At 31.3% G+C, this 21,281-nt stretch overlaps 1 protein-coding gene across 4 annotated transcripts; it reads right to left on the bottom strand.

The window, feature by feature from the left end:
- Positions 1-10,622: 10,622 nt before the first annotated feature.
- Positions 10,623-13,781, bottom strand: LOC114185560 (transcription factor TCP4-like). 4 transcript variants are annotated; one of them, XM_028073373.1, is made up of 3 exons: positions 13,059-13,679; positions 11,965-12,653; positions 10,623-11,637 (listed from the first exon to the last, which is right to left on the bottom strand). In XM_028073373.1, the coding sequence occupies exons 2-3, from the start codon at positions 12,347-12,349 to the stop codon at positions 11,306-11,308; spliced, it is 717 nt and encodes a 238-aa protein (XP_027929174.1). In that variant the 5' UTR covers positions 12,350-12,653; positions 13,059-13,679; the 3' UTR covers positions 10,623-11,305. The 4 variants fall into 4 exon arrangements, with proteins under 4 accessions (XP_027929174.1, XP_027929173.1, XP_027929172.1 ...); XM_028073372.1 differs by having other exon boundaries at positions 10,623-11,012; positions 11,265-12,653; positions 13,059-13,676; XM_028073371.1 differs by lacking the exon at positions 13,059-13,679 and adding an exon at positions 13,697-13,781 and having other exon boundaries at positions 10,623-12,653.
- Between the last annotated feature and the right edge of the window lie 7,500 nt (positions 13,782-21,281).

Raw genomic sequence — 21,281 nt, 5'->3', positions numbered from 1 at the left:
GAATTCCTCTTTTTAATAGGAAAAGAGTGATCAAAATGGAGTATTGTATAATTATATGATATATATGATATTTGAAAATTGACTACTAATTCAACAAATAGAGTTGTTGAAATATACTAGGTTACATTGATTAATTAATGTCTCATCAAAACATATTACCAACTCCGTGCAGAAAACGTTTGCATATAGTACTTCGTATTTTTGGATCAAAATATAAGATTGTCAACTAAAACAGATTTCATTCGTTGACTTAATATGTATTATAATAATAAATTTTATTTGATATTATAATACATATTAATCAAATTTTAATAAATTTATATGATATTTCTGACATAATTTGTTTGATTAATATTAAAGTAATAATGTGTCAAATAAAATAAAATATCTCAAATGTTAATATATTTTGAAAGGTTAAATAAACATAAAAAAATTTAATAAAAAAATTAAATTTATATATTTTTAAAAATTGAAGATTAAATTAGATAAAATTTTAAGAATTAACTAATTATAATTTTAACTGAAACTTAAAAAATAAAAACGTATTTAAGTCTTTACATGGTTGGACTTGGTCCTTGTACGAAAATTCATGGGCGGAAAGTGAAAAGTTTAGATATATGTGTGCAGTGGAAGAAAAATCTGACAACACCATTTTGAATGAACGAAGTCAAAAGTGGGTTTCAAACGAGGAAGAAGGGGAGAAAGTTACAGAAAGTAGAAAAATTGAACTACAAAGAGAACTTTGTATTCTTTTACCTTAGCAAAGAACTATGTTGAATTATTATGTCAGTTCAAATCATAACCCATATGGTAAATTTATCACTTATAAAATTCTTAGTGTATAAATAATGATGAATAACATAAAAATAATCACCATTCTCCATTTTTGTTTCTTAACAAATAAGTCAAACTTAGTTCACTATTTTAAAGTACTTCCATTTTCATCAACTTAAAATTTAAAAGAATAAATACACCTTAAACATAATGTAGTCACCATCAGGTGAAAAGAAAATGATAGAAATTATTACATTTTTGTCATTAAATTTAGTTATTATATAATAAAAGGTTAAATATATTTTTGGTTTCTTAACTTTCGGTGAATTTTGAAATTAGTTTATTTTCAAACGTTGGATCAATTTAGTCTTTCATTTTTCAAAATAGTGGATTTAATACTTTAAATCAAATTTTGTTATGTCTATTTGACATTTCAAGACGTTTGATAATTGTATTTGATTTGACATTAAATAAAAAATGTGTCGGTCAACCAGTATAATCGCCTCAAATACAATCCTAAAATGTTCTTGAAATGTCAAATAAATTTAACAAAATTTGATTAAAATGACTAAATCCACATATTTCAAAATATGAATAACTAAATTAGTCTAAACTTTCGAAATGAACTAATTCCAAAATTTACTAAAAATTAAGGGACAAAATCATATTTAACCCTATAATAGAAACTATAATTAATCAAATGAGATAATGTTAATTTAATGTAATTTGTTGAATAATAATAATAATAATAATGACAATATTAATAAAAAAAATTAAAGAGATTGAACATATCTATACCTATATATAAGAAAGATTCCTTTTGTTCCCTTACATTTTATTTTTAATTTTACCATTTAAGTAATTGCTATTTTAAATTAAAATAATTAAATTTTCATTTGTACACTTTAAATGACCGTTGTCTAAATTTAATTATTTTATACATTATAATAAGTATTTTCTCATTTTATCTTTTTAATAACTAATTTTTTTAATTCATATAATTATTTAAATAAAAAACTATTTAATTATAAAAAAATCTGCAAATTATTTATTTTTATAATTTATATTTATATATAGAGGACATCCATTTTTTTCTACATTTTGTTTTTAAATATTATCTTTGAAAAAGTTTTTTAAATTAAAATAATAATTTTATGCATAACAATTTTTTAAAATTTATCTATTTTTTTATCTTAACAAAATTTGTATTATTATAAAAAAATAAACACACATGCGCTGTTATGTAAGTGTTATAAATAAACATCGGTATTAATTCTAATTTTCATTATAAATGAAAAAATCAAAACATATTTAACCAATAATAAAACAATGTTATATCCAAAGATTGTGTATCTATACGTCGAATTTCTTTGATGTTTTTTTATTAGAATTATGAGATTATTTACTTTTTATTTCTTAAAATCACATTAAATTAATATCAGTATTTTGATTAATAACTATACTATGCAAAATTATGTAAATTAAAATAAATACATATGTTAAATTACAATAGTAAACTACATTATTAAATTTTTACTTTTTCAAATAAGTATTTCTAAATAAAAAAATTAATTATTTAGTAGTAAAGAAAATGTACTGAAATGTTATTTAGTCCACAGTTTCACTCTAAAACATTTTTAGTCATTTATTTAAAAAAAAAATCACAAAAGAAATTTAAAAAAGTAAAAATAAAAACTAAAAACGTGTTACCATGCTCAGTTTTAAAACATAAATATTAAATATATAGATATTGATATTATGCTTTTAGACACTCTTTCTAACATAATAATAAAAATGTTTTTCTGAATACGATTTCAATATTCAAAATTTGTCTTCTCCCAAATTTATCTTTACGGAAGTATAATTTCCTTATTTTTAAAATTGTTGTAAGGCCATAAAAATTCACTTTATTATTTTTGCCTTAAACTAAAGGGTTGTCTTTGTAAGTGGGCCTAAAAGGGCTGGCTCAGTAGATAAAGTCCTTTCCAGTTGTCCTAAGTCTCATTTTCACTCCATTTCAGAGAACTTGAGCTGCAGCCGTCACCCCTCCGCTAGGGTTTTGTTCCGTTGTCACGTAAGCTATAGGAACTTCTACTCCATGTAAGTGTCTCTCCCAGTCGTACTAGTTCCCTTTTTGCTACCTTGTTTTGTATTTTCGATTAAAAGCCTCTGTTAACTCGATTTCTCTGGTTCTGTCTCGGTGTCCTGCCAGTTCTGCGAGCCATCCTTGAGTTGTTGCGTCCCGAGGTCCCGTGTCGAAGCTCTGTTAGCCCCTTCCAGGTACGGGAAGTTAGGGTTTCTAGTTTCGAGTCATTCTTTTGAACTGTGTATGAGTTGGTTGTTGATTTTATGGTTTGATCTTTCGTTTTGATGCGTGAGAGTATCTTGCATGAGTTGTTTGGTTGGAAAACATGGCTGCTGCAGGTGAAACAGTGGCGAGCCCTATTAATCTCGCTCAGGCGAGCCATTCTCGCCTAGGCGAGACAAACAGGGGCTCGCCTAGACTAGTTTACGCGAGTGGTCGCCCAGGCGACCCGCTCCTTATTTTGAGCGAGCGAGATCCCGCGTTGCTCCCTGATGCCCTTTTTTAGCCCTCGTCTAGGCGAAGGGGACTCGCCTGAGCGAGACCCTTCAGCCTGAGCGAGAAATTTGGGCGAGACTGCCCTATGTTTGGTTGTGTGTTACACTCTTATGATTGGAAATGTATGGGTATGACTGCGCGATGAGGTACATGTATATATGTATGGATATATGCCTAAATGATTGCTATGTATGCGTGATCTGATTCATAAATGATGAATGAATGAGTGTTTTGGAACCAAAGAAGCATGGTATCGATATGAGATGAGGCCTTAGACTCATGGGGTGGTGATGATCAGATGTATGGATTCAAAATGGGATACGTATGAGGAATTAATCTCAGGGATTAGTGTGGAATTGTAAATATGATTTTGATGTTCTCTTACTGCTGTTTTATGAATGTTGGTCCGTGTCAGCGTGTAATTCCTTGGGGTCTCTAGGTGGGACCTACGGGGTTGCGCTTCAGTGGTCAGGACGTAATTCCATAGCCCCTGTTAGTGGGTGTCCATGGTGGTGCCCCATCGGTATAACTAGGTAAGGATTCAAGGTAAGGATTACATCCTAACACTCTAAGGGGTCAGTTGGTCTCACTTAGAGCGGACTAACCTCTGTGGTGAGAGTAGCAGGAGGCCTGAAATTCATTAAGGGCTAACCTAGTGGTGAGGGAAATTTGATTCATTGTAACACTTGTAACACATAGCTCGGGGGTGAGCAGAGGTATCCACCACAAGTGCAAGCATCCGCTGAATCCGACCAAGTTATACGTATCCGAATGAGTCGAGTCGAGTCGTAGTGTATTGATTGAAGAGTCATAACATGCTTGGTTGTTGCATGGACATTGGATGGTGAAATCATGTTTAACTGTATGATGAAAATGTTGTTGGCTCTAGCTTACCTTGTTTATTGTATGGTTGTCTTGTATGTGGCTCTTCTTTCTTGCGATGATCATCAATGTAATTGATGGGAACAGATGGGCGAGATTCTCGTGGTCAGCAAGGAAATGTGGATTCTGCTGCCTAGTCCGCGTGGATTGGTCTATAGCTTCCTTTGGACTTTTCTTTAGGGCTATGGCCCCTGTATTTCGTTGTTATTGGATTGTAAACTTTTAGTTAAACCGTTATCCTGCTTTTATTGGCATCGTGGTATGCCGAGTTTTGGTAGGGGAAGTGTTGAGAACCTCAGGACTGCGTTGTTATACTATCTTATGTGTGACGTTTCCTTTAATTCCGTTTATAAATTAAATGGGACGTTACAATTGTACTTTCAAGCATTAAATGCATAAAATTTTTAAAATTGGTCCATTCGTATAACGATACAAAATTACATCAATTTCGTAAAAGAAATTTACTATTTATATAATGCGTGGGTTATAACTAAATTGTGTATATTCCTTTTGCATAATATTTTTATTCTGTTTATTGAGCACTAAATATAAATTCCAAAAGCAGTTTCTAAACCACGGCATAAACATAGAAATAAACACATACAGGGCATACATCATTAAAAAATTTAGGTTTAATTAGTCGGATGGTACCCACTTTCGTTCAAATGTGTCAGTTTGATACCCACTTTTAAAAATGTGTCAATCTAATTTTAATTTCTGAAAAAAGTGTCTTGATCAAAACCCTTTCAAACAAAAAAATACTAAAACCGTTAACTTAATTCATGATTTTTATCTGTAAATTTTAATATAAATATCGATACTTAATTTTGTAAGTCATGTCATTGTAAATATAATACCGTTAACTGCTTTAATAATATTTTGAGAACGAATACCAAAGTGACTCGTATAAATAAAAGTGGTACCATCCCATTTATTAAACCAAAAGTTTAATGGAAATTTCTTCCTTACTCTCATGATTTCCGGCTGCACCCAAATGGGTTGTGAAAAGATCTTTTTACCCTCAATGAAAATAAATAAAACTCTACTTTTTTTTTTCTGTTCCACACATTCTTCTTCAATGCAGCCACACCCACTGGCCTCCGGTCTTGGATTTTTAATTGGAGAGTCACTATTGAACCCAGATGCTTCTACCCGCACCTCCCTGTTTTTTTTCTGCACATCCCTATTGTGAAATTTTTAATTTTTAATTCATTTTTTAAATTTAAAAAAAAAACTGTTTCATAATTTATCACGTGTCAGTTTATATTTTTTTAATTTAAAAAAATACAAAAATGTTAAAAATTTAAAATTTTATGAATTGCATGTGATATAATCATGATCATGTTACTGTTTATAACTTAAAATAAATAAATAAATATTTTATAAAATAGAACGTGACATGACATTAAGTTCAATCTAAGAAAAATAATTACATTAAACTTTTTTAAAAAAATTAAAAGATCAAATGAAACCAAAAAGTAATCAAAAAATTAAAATAAACTAAATCAATAAATGAGAGGATTGAATCACTAATTAAGTGTATTTATAATTAAAAATAAAGTTAAGATTAGAAATTAATTTTTAACGGGAAGGAGAGATTTTTGCGAGGTTACATGTATTAGTTGTCTCTTTACAAAGATTTAAAGTAAGTTGTAAAATGAAGACTTGTAATAATGTATTGTATTAGAAGAAGGTGCAAACCCAAACCGACATCAATTTGGCTGACATATGTTTAACTTTAATCGAAGTTCCTGGACATATGAGAACAAAAGCAGTGTCGAAAAAACCAATTAATCGACATGACACAACTTTAACAGAAGCCAATAACCATGAAAACAATTTTCAGCAATCAATGACATGGCATTAGGATATTAGTAGGTCTGCAATTTTCAGCTTTGTGGATAAACTGCAGAGAGATATCAACTTAGCATTTAAGTCCTGCTTGATTCAGAGGGAAAATTTGTGCTAATTTGCAAACAAACTATGCGACACATTCAGAAGATAGATTTCTTTTCCTGTGAGATTTGTATTAATTCATCTATATAAAGAAAAATTTTGAGAAGCCAAAATTATATTATTTTCCATATTTTATATATTAATATTTAATTCCTTATTTTCGAAATTTTTCTTCCTAATATTTTCACCTTTGACAATCCGTCCGTACAAACAAACATTATGTAAATATTTCATATCCCTATAAAACGGGAACACAAATTACGTTTCCTAAATGCACTTGTGTCTAACATATGTGAATATAAAACGTCTGACAACGAATATATTCTTATATGAGATAATATATGTAAAGACTTAAAAGTAAATGATATTTTAGAATTTGTATTGTATTTAAAATAATGAAAATTAATTATTTTAATAATAAAAGGTATAAAGTATAAATAGAAATTTTATAATCTTTAAATTACAAAGATCTTATGTGTGATCCTTATAATGAGATTTTCAAGTTTAAACAATTAATTTATCTGTTTGAATAAGTTGATTTTCAACTTTTTTTTGGTTGATTTTTATTTTTTGTATGCATCTCTAATTGGGATTGTATGTGTCATTTCAGTCTTTTTTTTAGTTCTTTGTTGATCAATGAATATGAGGGTATGATCTGATCATCTTTGTGGTATTTTTATATAGAGAGAGTACCTTGTAGCTTCGGAGAGGTTTTAGTATTGTTAGAGTCGGTTGAAATTCATCACGTAAGAGAAGCTGCTGGTTTTTTGTGTGCATGATGATGAATCTTGTTGGTATGGATGATTTTAGTATTTTGGATAGTTTGATTAATTATTGCATATTGTTGTTTGATCTTGTGGTATTCGGGAGAAAAATGGAATCTGAATTATTGATCAAATTGGTACCAACTACTATGTTTTAAAAGTTATTTTGTACCAATAGCTAAAAGAGGAGTACCAATTTGAGCTATGAAACAAGTTCAGATTACTCAAAAATCACAAAGTGCATTTCTTGTCATCTGATGTGGCTTTGAGCGACAGGTTTCACCGCTGAGTGCCACATTCTGTGAATTAATCAACGTTGAGCGGCATCTTGGTGGCGTTGAGCGGCAATGTTCACTACAAGTCTAGGAGTGGTTTGACTTCATGGTGTTGAGCGTCAGACTTTAGCGCTAGGCGCTAGTTTTTGCGAGGCAAATGGTGGTGAGCGACATATGCCTGTTTTGCTTGGTTCTACTGTTTGATTGTTTTTTCTTTCTTTGAATGTTGTGTAATTATGAAGTAAGGAATATGATTGGTTTATATTATGAAACAAAGGTACGTTTTGAGCTGTTGTAAGGTATTTCCTGAGGAGGAAATCCCATTGATGATGTGTGTTCACTAGGGTTTACCGTGAGGTTAGAGCTGTTTCATTTTGTGAGGCTATCCTAAATTTTACTGGCTAATTATACTCATGTAGAGGAGAATGGTTAGGTGGTGAGAGTAACAAAAGGTCCTATCATAAGGGTGGTTCCATTATTCTTATGACTGTAATATGGATTAACCTTGTGTGTGGTAGCTCGGTAAAGTAGTTTATACCACAAGTGCTTGGCTTCACAAGTCTAACTCAAGTACAGTTATCCAGATAATATCGCGTCTAGAAGAGTTTGGTTGATCATACGATTATATTAAGTGATAGTGTTTTATATTAGGCATGAAACTTGTACACATATAAAATATTTGAAATTTATTTGAATCATTTGTTCAATTAGTTTACCCTATCTGTTTTCTTGGTTGTCTTGTGTTGTGTTTCTTTTCTTTTGTTATGATTACCAATGTGATAATGATGCAACATTAATGCATCAATGGACATTGAGGAACATTCAACTTGATGTTTGAGATAGTTTATTAGGACCTATGTATACATTAATAGAAACTCTAGTGGTTCAAACCTTGAGTACTTTCTTATGTTTGTATAGCTATAATCCTTTTGGATAACCATATTCTATCCGTATGTAAATTTTATTTGTTTTGTTTTATCAATTGTGTACTTCTTTATTTAGTAGTTTTATTATTAAATGAAATGTTACAATATATATTTTATATGAAAATAATATAATATGATAATCTCATTTTGAAAATAAGATCGCACACATATTTAAAAATGTATAAATATTATTACAACATAATAATATATAACTGCAATGATTCATGTGAGAAATTTAATTGAGGTCTATGAAGTTTACGTTCAATGTAAATGAATGAATAAATAAAATATACAAATATAAATTTATAGTGATTAAAAGTCATATTAAGTCTCTCTATAACCCACGTCTCCATGTGTTAGACTAATAAATAACTTGAGGTTAGTACAAAATTGTGACAAAAACGTGGCACCAAGTTGTTTGTCTTCTGCCGTCCTATGCTCCTATAAAGTAACAAATTCATGCTTCTTTAGGTGCAGTTATCATAATTAAGATTATAGCAAAGAGGTTTTGAGATTTTTTCTTCCTGTTTTATAAAGTTGAACTAGATATAAAATTTAATTCTTTAACATATAATTAGAATAATGAATTAAAGTATATTATAGTAAAGTTTGTTATTTATTATTTTATTTATTATCAATTTTTTATAAAATCACCAATTAATTAATGTTTAGTCTTGTAATATAAATATATAAATGAGTGTGAGAAAGGTGAATTGAAAATCCTTATCTTATAAATTAATTTCTTAAAATTGAATTAAATTTAAAATTTATTTATTATCAAGAGAATGACGTCGCCAAATCCAAATCGTAACTATTTAAAGTCTCCAACCCCTACTTTCAAATTTATTTCACTTTCTTACTCTTTTAACAGTTCTCTAATTAAATTTCAAATAGTTTACCTAGAAAACTCTAAGAAATATATAAATAATTTATATGACTGCATGATAAAAGTAATTGCAGTGTTCCATAAATAAATAATTAGTGTATAAATATTTAGTTTAGTAAATAAGTATCGATATATTTTGTTTTTAGTACAATAAAAAAATACAATATTAATATAAAAACATTAATTCTACTAATTTTGATTGAAATCCAATATAATTGGGTAATTAAACACAGTTAATTGTCACATGTATTAAACTTGGAGAAGTTCTTTCATTTTTTTTAATTTAAAATCTTTAATATTTTCTTCAGATTAATTACATATATATTTATGTTAATTTTTCCTCTAATAAATACATAGAACTAAATTAGATGCTAAAGTCATCCTTAACTATAAGTTATTCATCAATAAAATATTAATATAATTAAAATAATTACTAAAAAGTAAACGCATCATTAACTATATTAATCGTTAACAAAATATTAATATAACTAAAGTTGTTAACATAAGACGATAATTTTATTTTTTTTGCTCTTATTTATACTTAAAAATGAAACCCAAACTACATTCATTATTGATCCATAGTTAGTTCATGCCATCCATGCCTACGAAGCCAAGAAAGAAAGTATGCAGAGGAATTTCGCGCATTGACGTGGCATTACTTTCATCTGTGAAGTCAAAGTTGTGTACGCAATTATTTTATTTGACTTTGAAAAATCTCACTGCGTTGCTCTCTTTCTCATCCTCTAATCTATCAAAAATCCATTTAATAGAGCCTAATTAGCATATTAAGTGCTTATGTAGCCTATTAAATGCCTCTTAAGCATCCACACGGCAAAGCTACCTATGCAACGAAACACATTACCAGAAAGACTTCAAAAGCATCCACTTTTGAAGGACTTAGCTAATGCCAGCAAGTAGTTTTAGGATTGAAGCCATGTAAAGTTAATATTTTTTATGGTACAAAAGTAAAAACATGTGGGTTCTGGCTCGAATGTTTATGGGCAAAGGTGATTTTCATGGTGGACACGGTCGTGAATGTGATGTCTATAGCGTTAGTTTTTGGATCTTCTGCAATTGATTCAGCTATTTTAGGGACAGAGATTTTGGTAGAGGTTGCTAGGGTGATATGTTGTGAGGTAGGTGATTTTTGGCTTCTCTGTTTTATGTGATGTGTAGGGAGGTATGAGTTTTGTGGTTGATTGCTACAGTACTATGTTGGCTCTAAAGTTGAAGAAGACGTTGTCTTTGTGTTTGGTTTTAACAGGTAGGATCTTAAATGCTTTTGGGGATAAAAGGCTTGTTGTTTTTGTCATAGGGTTCTTTATAGTAGGATTTGGATTGGAGATTTGTTTATTTTGTTATGTTTTTGGAATCTAAGTTCAATTTTGTTTGTGCATACAAGAGTTAATAAACACAAATTACTTGAAGTTTTGCCTATTGTATCAGAAATTACAAACCATATGTAGTTCCCTCTTGATGGTGTTAATTGAAATCGAAGCAGATGCAGAAATATAAAGCTAGCTACATGGTTCAAGAAAGTGCTTTTGGCTGCTAAAGAGTTCCTTTAAATGTAGTTGGTGAAAAAAGGAAAGTAAATTATCTTTCTTAGACAGAGGAGAATAACTACATCAAAACCATACTCGATTTAAGTTTTTTCTTGAAGTGGGGTTCACCAAAAATCGACATAAACCTCTTCTGTTCACTTTTTATCAGATGAACTATGCTATTCTCGACATTAACGAGGCCATATCAGTTACAAACCACGAAATCCAACTTAAAGTGACATAAATTAAGCAAAGTGTCACGTAGAAATAAGGCATAATACATAAATATCTTTTTCGTTGGCTCCAATAAGGAGGGGAAAGGAAGCCATAAAAAAGCTGAACCCAACCAGACAAATTGTGTAGATCATCAAAACGTTTCCATCTTAATCTTCCCACGTTTTCTCACGTCTGGTATACAATGCTCCTGCATAGCAAGATCCATGAGAAGAATTTAAAAAGGAATAATAGTCAGTGAGGGCAATAACTTTGTTACTCAATTTGCAGCTTTGCATGGGAAATGACTTTGATCAGTTTTCATTCTTTCTTCCATTAAAAACAAAAAGATGACATGTTAGCACAAATCACATAAAGTGGTCCCTTTCCCCTTTCCTTTTTCCTTCTCTGAGTGTTTACCATAACTGTCCAAGAAAAGAGAAATGGATAATCAGCAAAGTACTTGATAAATAAGGAACGGTGCAGCATTGTGCATTGTGCAGTTCACGTTTGTGGTCGATGATGAGAATTAGGAGAAGAAGATGATGTCTTGTCGGGACCAACACCATGGCTCCCATCCTCGCCTTGAATTCTAGCTGGAATGCAGAACCCTGGCAATGCATCAGACAGAAACCTGCTGCCAAAGATGGAAGCCTGTTGAATAGGTTGTGACTTGTGATGTTCTGAGGAAGAAGCCATGGGAATGTCACTCCAAGGACGAAGTGATGGTGAGAAACTGGACTGAAGGGTCCCCCTTTGGGAATATGCAGCAGAACCACCTTGGCCTAGAAGCGCTGGTGAGTTGACCATGTACCCAGTTCTGTTCATATCCGTGCCTGCATCATTGTTCCAAGTCAGAATCCTGGGGTAATTGACTTCAAACCCCACTTGGGTTGAGCCAGAAAAGAGGGTTTGGTGATTGGAAGGTGTTTGTGTTTGGTTCGCATTTGCTTGGGACTGGCCATGAATCAGGCCAGGGTCTTGGAAGGAGTGGAGAGAAAGGCCAAGATCCTCAGTGGAGTTGTTGGTTCTTGAGATTATGTCAGGAGGGTAGGTTTGAAAATTGATGGAGGAGGTGGCAGTGGTTGTGGGGAAGAAGGCTATTGCATCAGTGTCAATAGGTGCAGGAATGAAAGGTGAATGGTGGTTATCATGGTCCTCACCTAATTGGCGTTGCAGCTGAAAATTGTAACCAGAAGACTCTGATTGTTCTGCAATGGCCATGTCACTAGACCCTGCATTGGTATGGTTGTTCTCTGCATCTGCAGCGTTGGCAGTAGGGTGCCATGGAGGAAGCTCAGCGAGCTTGTCAATGGCATTCTTGGCCTTCTTTATGAGCCAGTCCACGGCCTTGCTGGGTCTGTCATACCCTAAACGGTCCTGAACATCGTAGAACTGAATTGCAGTGTGCGCTGAGAGCCTAACCCTTCGATCACGAGGACCCTTTGCAGTGTAAACCTTACTGTGCCTATCTTTTCTACCTGTGGACCGAACAATGTGCCCTCCTTGGACTTGAACAATCTCTCCCCCAGTGCTCTTCATCCCCATTCCTCAGCTTCTCTACTCTGCCTTCTGCATAGTTACTCCCCTTTTTGATGATCACTACTTTATACGCTCTTTTTGATTCTCGTGTCTATAGCTCCGAGATTCAGATTCCTTTCCTTTTACACTTCTAATGGGTTTCTTGTAGGTTTTGCTTCGGTTGGTACTTGGTATGGTATGGTATGGTATTTGTTTAGTTCCTGACACTCCTAAGACTGGTTACTTGTTGAGCCTTCATCTGCAGCTACGGAGAGTGTTGTGCTGCTACTGCTACTGCTACTGCTGCTGCTGATCCCGAAAATACCAAAACCTGCAATTTCAACCTTATTAGATTCCCTGTCCAATAACACTAGCAAAACGGATTGAACTTGCACAATACAAAAAACAAAAAGGGTTAATCGCTTAATGCTTTCTCCGTGACTCACTCACGTGTCTGGTTTCTATCCAGTAAAAGGACGGAGTAAATTAGAGGATTGTTGGAGTCTGTTTACGTGTGTGTTGGAATTCCAAAATTTTGTGAAGGGTATGCAGATTTATTTAAACTTTCAATGACTTGAAGTGGTTGTACTGGGAGGGTAAAAACACAAACTACAATAGGACATTGAACTCTGTGACTGATCCAGGTTTTGATTTGAGCTAAGGAGATGTCACATGGGGTTGCAAGAGAGAATAGAATAGGTGGATGCACAGTGAGGGAGAGAAAAAAAAATGGTACCTGTGTGGCCTATGAGAGCTTGGTGATGCTTCTGCAAAGCGAGGCAGAGTGTGGTCAGAGAAGAGATTAAAGTTGTTTTGGTCGTTTTTTAACCCCACAAACACAAACAAATGTGTGTCACGAAGCCCAACTCAAGTTCAACCAACCCCTCAACTTTCTCCTCACTGATATATACTGAGAAGCTCTTCCAAGTTGTTTAATGAGTCTAGAGATGGATGCTATGCTATGCTACGCTACGCTACGCTATGGTAGTGGTGAGATATAATTAAGGTCATGGATGATAGAGAGGTAACTCTCAATTGCCATCTCTTCTACCCACACCTTTTTAAACCTTTGATAATGACATCTAACAGCTTTTTTGCCTTCTTTCCTATCTGTAGTTTGCAGCTTCACTATTAAGAAAATGTGTGATTTCACTAAAAGGAACAACAACATGCTCATTGCACTTTTCTTCCAAATTAAATAACCAATGCTTCTTCACACATTCACAACACAACAAATTTTCCTCAACAACACCAACAGAGGATACAACATGCACCAACCACCTTGTTCCTTATCAACTACTCGCAACTTTTGCCAACTTCTTCTACCAATTAATTACCCATAAATTTAATGCTCAAAAACTTTAACATGCTTACATGCTCATGCGCGCTACTTTCATATCGTCTTAAACCAATTGCAGAATCCCTCTTCCTCCCACTGTGTTTGGGGTAAACGAGAAGTTTTGGCATTAATTAAGTTATCTTCCAGGTCCTAACATTATAATAACATTTAATTACTTTTTATCAGTTAAAGTACACGTGAAGATTTTTTTATTTATTTATTTATTTATTTATTTATTTATTTAAATAAAAAACTGTGGATAATCCATTGATTAAGGTGTGAATCCCTAATCCCTTATTATCCCCACTGTAAGACCATATGGGTTAGAATTATAAAAAAATATAAATTCATGGTTATTAGAGCTAATTCTGTTAATTGGAAATGTTTATTGAAGATGTGACAAGAATCTTGTATCTTGTACTTAAAGTGAAACAAGGCTCATAAAAACGAAAAAAAAGAAAAGTTGTGTAAGGCATCTGCTAAAGAACATGAAAGCAACACAATGCAAACTTCATCTTTTGCAAGCAATTGGAAGGCAAAGATGATATCAACACTTTACTTCCTTTTCGCTTTAAATATTCTTTTTCTCTTTATTTTCTGGTCCGATCTGAACTTTTACCCCCCGTAATCTTTAAAGATTTAAATTTAGGTTGATGAGATTCTACTGGTTAAAATATTTTTTTTTCTTATAAACAGAGGTCAAATATTAATCTGGTTCTTAAGTGTGTGAGATTCTACCAATTTAGTTCTGGAAGGAATAACAAAATTAATTTATTTGTTGATCCGTATACACTACAGTAGTGTTTGTAATTTTGCAGTATTTTGGAGTTCTACTACATTAAAGATTTAGCCTCACTTGCACGTTACTCAAATCCATTGACCCAAACTCAAATAGTAGCTACTATGTAAAAATATCTTCTTCGTACTTTAGACAGGGTCCTAAATTCGTACCAAATTAATGTAATGTAAGAACACAAACCCAATTTCTACGAACTCTATAAATGCCACATTCATTTGGAAACCTTCAATTTGGGCTACCCTGTTAATTCTTAATTGCAGTTGCTTTTTTAATGCTAAATGTAGAGCTGTCAAAGCAAAATTAACATCTATTCCTCTTGGTTGAATAATAAAAAAGAATTTTCTTAATTAATTTGAATTCAATGTAGAAAATAATATCAAACGTTTATTTCAAGTTTCAGAACTTCATTAACGGTGAAATATAACTCAATAGCTTTTAATAGAAAAATTAATCAACTACTAGTTCGATTAGATAGCTCTCGAGGACTTTTTGTATTAGAAATCTTATGTCTTGGCTAAAATCTTGGTGATACTTTATATTAATTAACAAAAGCAAATCACTATCAACAATTTCAAATGAATAATGTTCACTAATGTGGACAGAAAGCCATTTGCACATTTTGGAATGTGACTGCCAAACCAAGATTGTTTAGATTTACGACCACTGACGATCTAAGATTTTAAATTAATGAAGACAATTAAAAATTATTTAAATTTTAATCTAATAATCTTTTAAAATAAAAATAAATAATTAAAAAGACTAAAATTAGGAAAACAAATATAAGATTAAAAATAAAATATTTTTTTCATATATTTAATAATAACTAATAAAATAAGGAAAATGACTATTTATACTCAATTATATGTCACCGTTTTCCAAGAATGGACAACTAAAATATTAAACTCTATAATAATAATAAATTAGTTGCATTACTGAGACGGAGTAGATTTAAATTTGATAAATTATGTATCAACCGTATATACGCATCTCCAACTCGAAACATTTGTATTTATAATTCTTTAAATTCTATAACAAAATTTTAATAATAATAAAATTTCAATAATCTTTTTTTTCTTCTCTGTCCATATAAGCCCAGTCACACTCACGCATGCAACACGCAAGTTTACAATCAATTTCGCAACTTGCCATGCTGGTGACGCCACTTTTCAAACATTTACGCACTTTTTTTTAATCACCAACTAGCTCAGTTTTTTTTTTTTTTTCTAGACACTAATCTATTCAAGACATACCAGTTACTAAAATATATCATATATCATTGTTATAAAAGTTTTACCTTTTTCTATAATTGTCAATTTTTTTTAATAATTTTTTTTATATTCTTTTTCAATTTTTGAAATAATATAATTTCTTTCTAGTTATAGTTTTGTTTTTATTTTTATTATACACGAACATTGCTTAAACATATTGGAAAAAGAAAACTCGAAAATATACAATAGGTAATTTAATAAAAAAAATTATATATTTTTCGTGGTTTTCATAAAAAAAACTTAAACTACTGTTATATAATAAGAAAAAGTATAAAAAAGTTATATTTCACTGCAAGAGATTAATTGATAACCAATTTTAGTAACTAAAAGTTATTGGTCACTATAATAACTAATTTAGATATCAATTTAAAAATTAAAAAATTATTAGTTACTAAAATAGTCACTATTATGAATAAAAGATTATAATTGGTCGCTAAATTAATCTTTAAAATTAGTTATCATAGTTTTGGCTACCAAAGAAAATTGGTCACTAAAAATTAGTTACCTATATTTTGGTAACCAAAATGATTTAGTTTTTAAATTGGTCTTTAATTAATTAATGACCAATTTAGTGACAATTATAATTTTTTATTTATAATAATGACTATTTTAATAATCAATAATTTTTTATTTTTTAAATTAATATCTAAATTGATCACTATAATGACTAACATATTACTAATCAAGAATTTTCTCGTAGTGTTAAACAATCATACTTGTATTCTAAATATTTTTTTTAATTCACATATCTTAATCGATGTTAACACATTATTTTATAATAAGCATGGTTACAAGTTTTATTTACTCAAACAAAACTGATTTTTGTAAAAGATAGCTATACATACAAATAAAAGTCATGAATATAATATTATATAAAAACTTAAAGAGAAAAAAATGAATTGATTAAAAAATATAAAAGTAAGTGAGAAGTGGAAGTGCATGCAATTTGTTTTGATGGGGTTGTGAAAGGTATTTCACATAAGACATTGGATGGTGTGAGGTGATGGTGCATGCATGGTGGTAGAGACAAAAGTACAGAACAATGTGCAGTCCTAGAAAAGGACAATGGCAGTGATAGATACATAGATTATAGATAGAGAGGGTGAGCCTGAGCTTCAACCTCTCCACACATATTCTGAGTCTAACTAAATATGAACAATCTCTCTCTGCTCTCTCAAAAACAATCAAATCCACCAACACAGGCTCGTGATCCAAGATACCTTCATTTATTATCATTCATTCATTCATTCATTCATTCCACCACTTCATATCAACCATACACCACTGCTTCAATGCAATTCATGATAACGCCATGCTTCACAACACGGGCCAACTCTTTCTTCTCTACAAACTTTCCATCACATCTTCATCTTATTTATTGCTCCACTGACATGTATCTATCAGCCATCAAATGCACTCACATAAACAAATTAAATAATACAATATCCTCTCATTTCTTCACATCACAACATGCTGTCACAGGCTCCAATCAAACCTCTTCTCTTATTTTTACATTTATATACTAAACTAGGGTTTTGAGGTTCGGTTAATGAAAATGAAGCACGGCCAGCAAAAGGAAAGGAAAAAATCCAACAAGATAAGAACCAAAATTCAATCAGAAAATCCTTGGTCTTTGCAATACTCACTGATGCAAGAACATCTGCACATGTGCTATAACAATCTACATCCCAATGCAACGTGTTGGTGTACCCTAATGGATTCATTGCGCATGGCTCAGAGGACAATCAAAGGGTGTGTCCCACTTGTAAATGTGACCACGGCCCCCCAAAACTCTTCACATGTAAAACTTTTGCCTTTTCTTACAAATCCACAAAATCTAAAATTTGTACCGTTATAATTTTATATAATTGTAAGAATTATATCAAGGAGTAAAAGAAAAAGAGAATTTAAATAAATTTATGTAAAGATATTGTATGGTAGAAACATGTAGCATCAACACAAATATATAAAATCTTTCGCAATATTAAAATGGATGCCATATTTTGGAGTGGGAAGCAAGATTGCAACTAGACGTTCAGTTCAGGCCAACATTCACCAATAAATTCCATCACTCGCCATTTTCTACATACTATATATGGCTGCACTTCGAAAGCAATTTCTATTCTTTGAAAACTAACCTAAATTAAATATGAATCGTACGACATGGTCCACCGTTTCCTTTAACATCAAGATAAAACCGCTCTTGTCTTTTCATGGGAAAAAGAACAGCAGCAGTTCAGAAAGGAAGCTAGCAGATCTGACAACGTTAAATATAACCGAGACAAGGATAGTAACATTGCTTTACGAAGGAAAGGGGCAGAAAGCTCTGTTCTGTAAATTACACTGTATATGTATTTTTTTTTTCTCTTCATATTTCATTTTAGTTTTTTACCATATCTCCTTCTTACAGAACCTCTACATGAAGTGATAGGAATTTTACACGGTTAGTCTCAAATAATTTTTATGCTACATGAAATTATAAACATCAGTCAAAACATAAACCCTAATAAAGAATTGAGATTTGTTTCAAATGGGATGTACGATATACGGGTAGCATTAGGGCAGAGGAAAAGAATGACGAGAGAAAGGAAAAAGGGAAAAAGTTAAACCACTGAGAACGAGGAGATAAAATTACAGGGAATTATGGTTGTAATTCTGAAACCCTAGATGGTTATCGTTTTGTTCAAGTTCAACAGCAGAACTTTGGTTCGTTAGTGCGAGGCTTTTTTCTATCTTTTCCTGAACCTCCCAATCATTCCAAAGGTGGGTCCAGTAACATCTTTTCTTTAAACTCGTGATTATGACTTTGGCAAGTTGAGCAAAGGAGGGTGTCACTGTCAAGAATCTCAACCATGAAATTGGTTTAGTACTTTATCTGTTTGGGAGGAACTATACTTTTCCAACATTCTTTTTCATCAGTTCCTTTTCAAAAAAAATAAAAAAAATAAAGGTATAAACTACAGACCCTTTTGACACCTTTATTTAATTTTTTTCAGGGTAGCAAAGCTTTCGGAAAAAGGCACCAATTACATGTTAAACTAATGCCTATAGCTAGTCATGGAGGGAAAGAATCAGCAGCTTATGATTATGTGTGAACTGGAATTTGCCTCAACCTTTTCTGGTACAAAATTTGCCTCAACTTTTGTTTTGTTATATTGTTCTTTCTATTATTTCTTAGATGTTTTCTAGATTTCTACACAATTGGTCTTCCAGGTACATATATTTGGTTTATTATTTTGTCCCATTTTTGTGTGTGAGGTCACTGCTTAGACCATCAAGGCATCCACTTACTCTGATTTTTATTTTCAGTGATTGTGAGAGTGTATGTGATAAATGAAAATGGATCCCCACTCATCTTCCATCTCTATCTGTCAACATCCATGGAGCTGTATTTATAATTAATAACAACCACATGAGACAAACAATCTCACTCAATAGAACACATATTAATCCAAATTTACTTTATTCATTCATATAAAATTTACTATGAACAATTGTACAGCAAAGTTCAACATGTATATACAGTTCTATACAGTTCTGCTTTTCTGAACTCCCATGTTGAAAACTAATAACACAGATTGATCAATTCAAAACAAATTTACATATAAAAACTATGAATCTGATAGTAAAATCAATGTGTCGCACTGGACCTAGTTGGCATGATAGTAGATGATGGAATAATGCATATTTTGGGTGTGTGTGTGAGAGAGAGAGAGAAAAGGACAGTGTAGTAAGTGGAGTTGTAATTGGTTATGGTTTACCCTAAAGGAAATTATACATACAAGTTGGCAATAGTTGGAAAAGGGAGTTATACTTTAAGGACCACGAAAAAGTTTTGGCAACTGTAGAAGCAAGTATAAAGTTAAGATGCCTCTCTCTTTCTTCCTTTCATGTATCCGTGTTCTTGTTTTTCCACAACTTTCTTTGCCTGAGAAATTAATTTGGTATAGTCTATTACTCAGAAATTGTTTAGCCATAATTAAATTGATTCAAAGTTATTTCAACTAATAACTTAGTCTTTTCGTTCAAGATAAAAGTAAAGTTAACAAAAGCATAATTATTAGTAATTCAATTACATATTGAAACATGATGAACTGTTTCAGTAAACTTTACTTTAGGACAACACTGATTTGGATAGATTACTTTTTATAAACTACATTTTTAACATACATACAAATGAGTTGTTGGTTCGAATTTCGCAACCACAATGTGAAAAAGTAAGATTAATAGTTTGGTCATTTAATTTTATATTTTCACTAAATGACTTAACTGAAACTAAACGGAGAGATACATAATTAACATGGAACAAAAGAAAAGTTAAAACAAATTAACGTAAAGTTTAAAAAACACGATCACAAATGTACCATGAAGAAAATCCTCTTTCTTTCCTATTTCCACCATCACAAAAAAATCTTTATCAATAATGCAATTTCTTCTTGTAACCCTGGTCTTTTCCTGCACTCCCATATTTTTTAAAAATTCAATTATATCCTTACTGAAATTATAGTTATGGATAGTGTAATTCATAAATATTTCAAATTATAAAATCTGTAATGCAAATTTACATTTCAAATTATATAACGAGTAATACAAATTTTTGAAACCAAGCTGGAATGTAAATTTATATTTTGCATTCTATATCCATAATGCAAATTTGGAAAATAATCCGGAATGCAAAATATATTTTAGATTATACAATCCGAAATAAAAAAATACATTTCGGATTATATAATTTGTAACACAAATTTATATTTAGAGTTGTACAATCTATAATGTAAATTTGCATTTTGGATTGTACAATTTGTAATAAAAATTTGAAAAATAATTTGAAAAGCAAAAATACATTCTGGATTGTATAATTCATAATACAAATTTACATTTTGAATTGTATAATCGATAGTACAAATTTCAAAAACAATTGAGAATGAGAAATACATCCTGCATTGTACAATTCATAATCCAAATTTACATTATGGATAATACAATCTATAATTAATGCAAATTTATATTCTGAATAACATAATCCATAATACAAGTTTACGTTCTGGATTATATAATGTGTAATACAAATTTGTAAGATAACATGGGATATACAATTTTAAAGAAAGAGTACTTAAGTTATTTCACTAAGATTATAGGGTGAAGGAAAAAAAACATGGGGTGTAGGAAGAAATTCCTTAACTTGCATACCTCGATAAGTTAGGATCCTTTAAGACCTAACTGGACTCTTGTTGATGGGCTACGTTAGCTGTCTGGATCAATAACTTTAACAAGCAATTATATTGGGTGTTGAGGCCCAACATGTGCATAATTAATCTATAGAAAATAATATAAGATTAACATCATAGCTGTAAAAATGGGTAACCCAGTCCTACCTGCCTAAACCCATCATAGGTTGATGATTTAGTGAGCCAACTCAACTCGGCTCACTTTTTAATGAGCCAAAAAAATTTGAATCCGCCCGGCTCACCACGGGTTGACGGGTTAAACGGGTTGGCTCATGGATTCACTTAATTAAAAAAAAATATCATTTTTTATTTTTTTTCAGTCAAA

This window comes from Vigna unguiculata, chromosome 5, assembly GCF_004118075.2.
Source record: "Vigna unguiculata cultivar IT97K-499-35 chromosome 5, ASM411807v1, whole genome shotgun sequence".
Lineage (NCBI taxonomy): Eukaryota > Viridiplantae > Streptophyta > Magnoliopsida > Fabales > Fabaceae > Vigna > Vigna unguiculata.
Note: the sequence above shows the minus strand (reverse complement) of the source record. Positions and strands in the feature narration are given on the sequence as shown.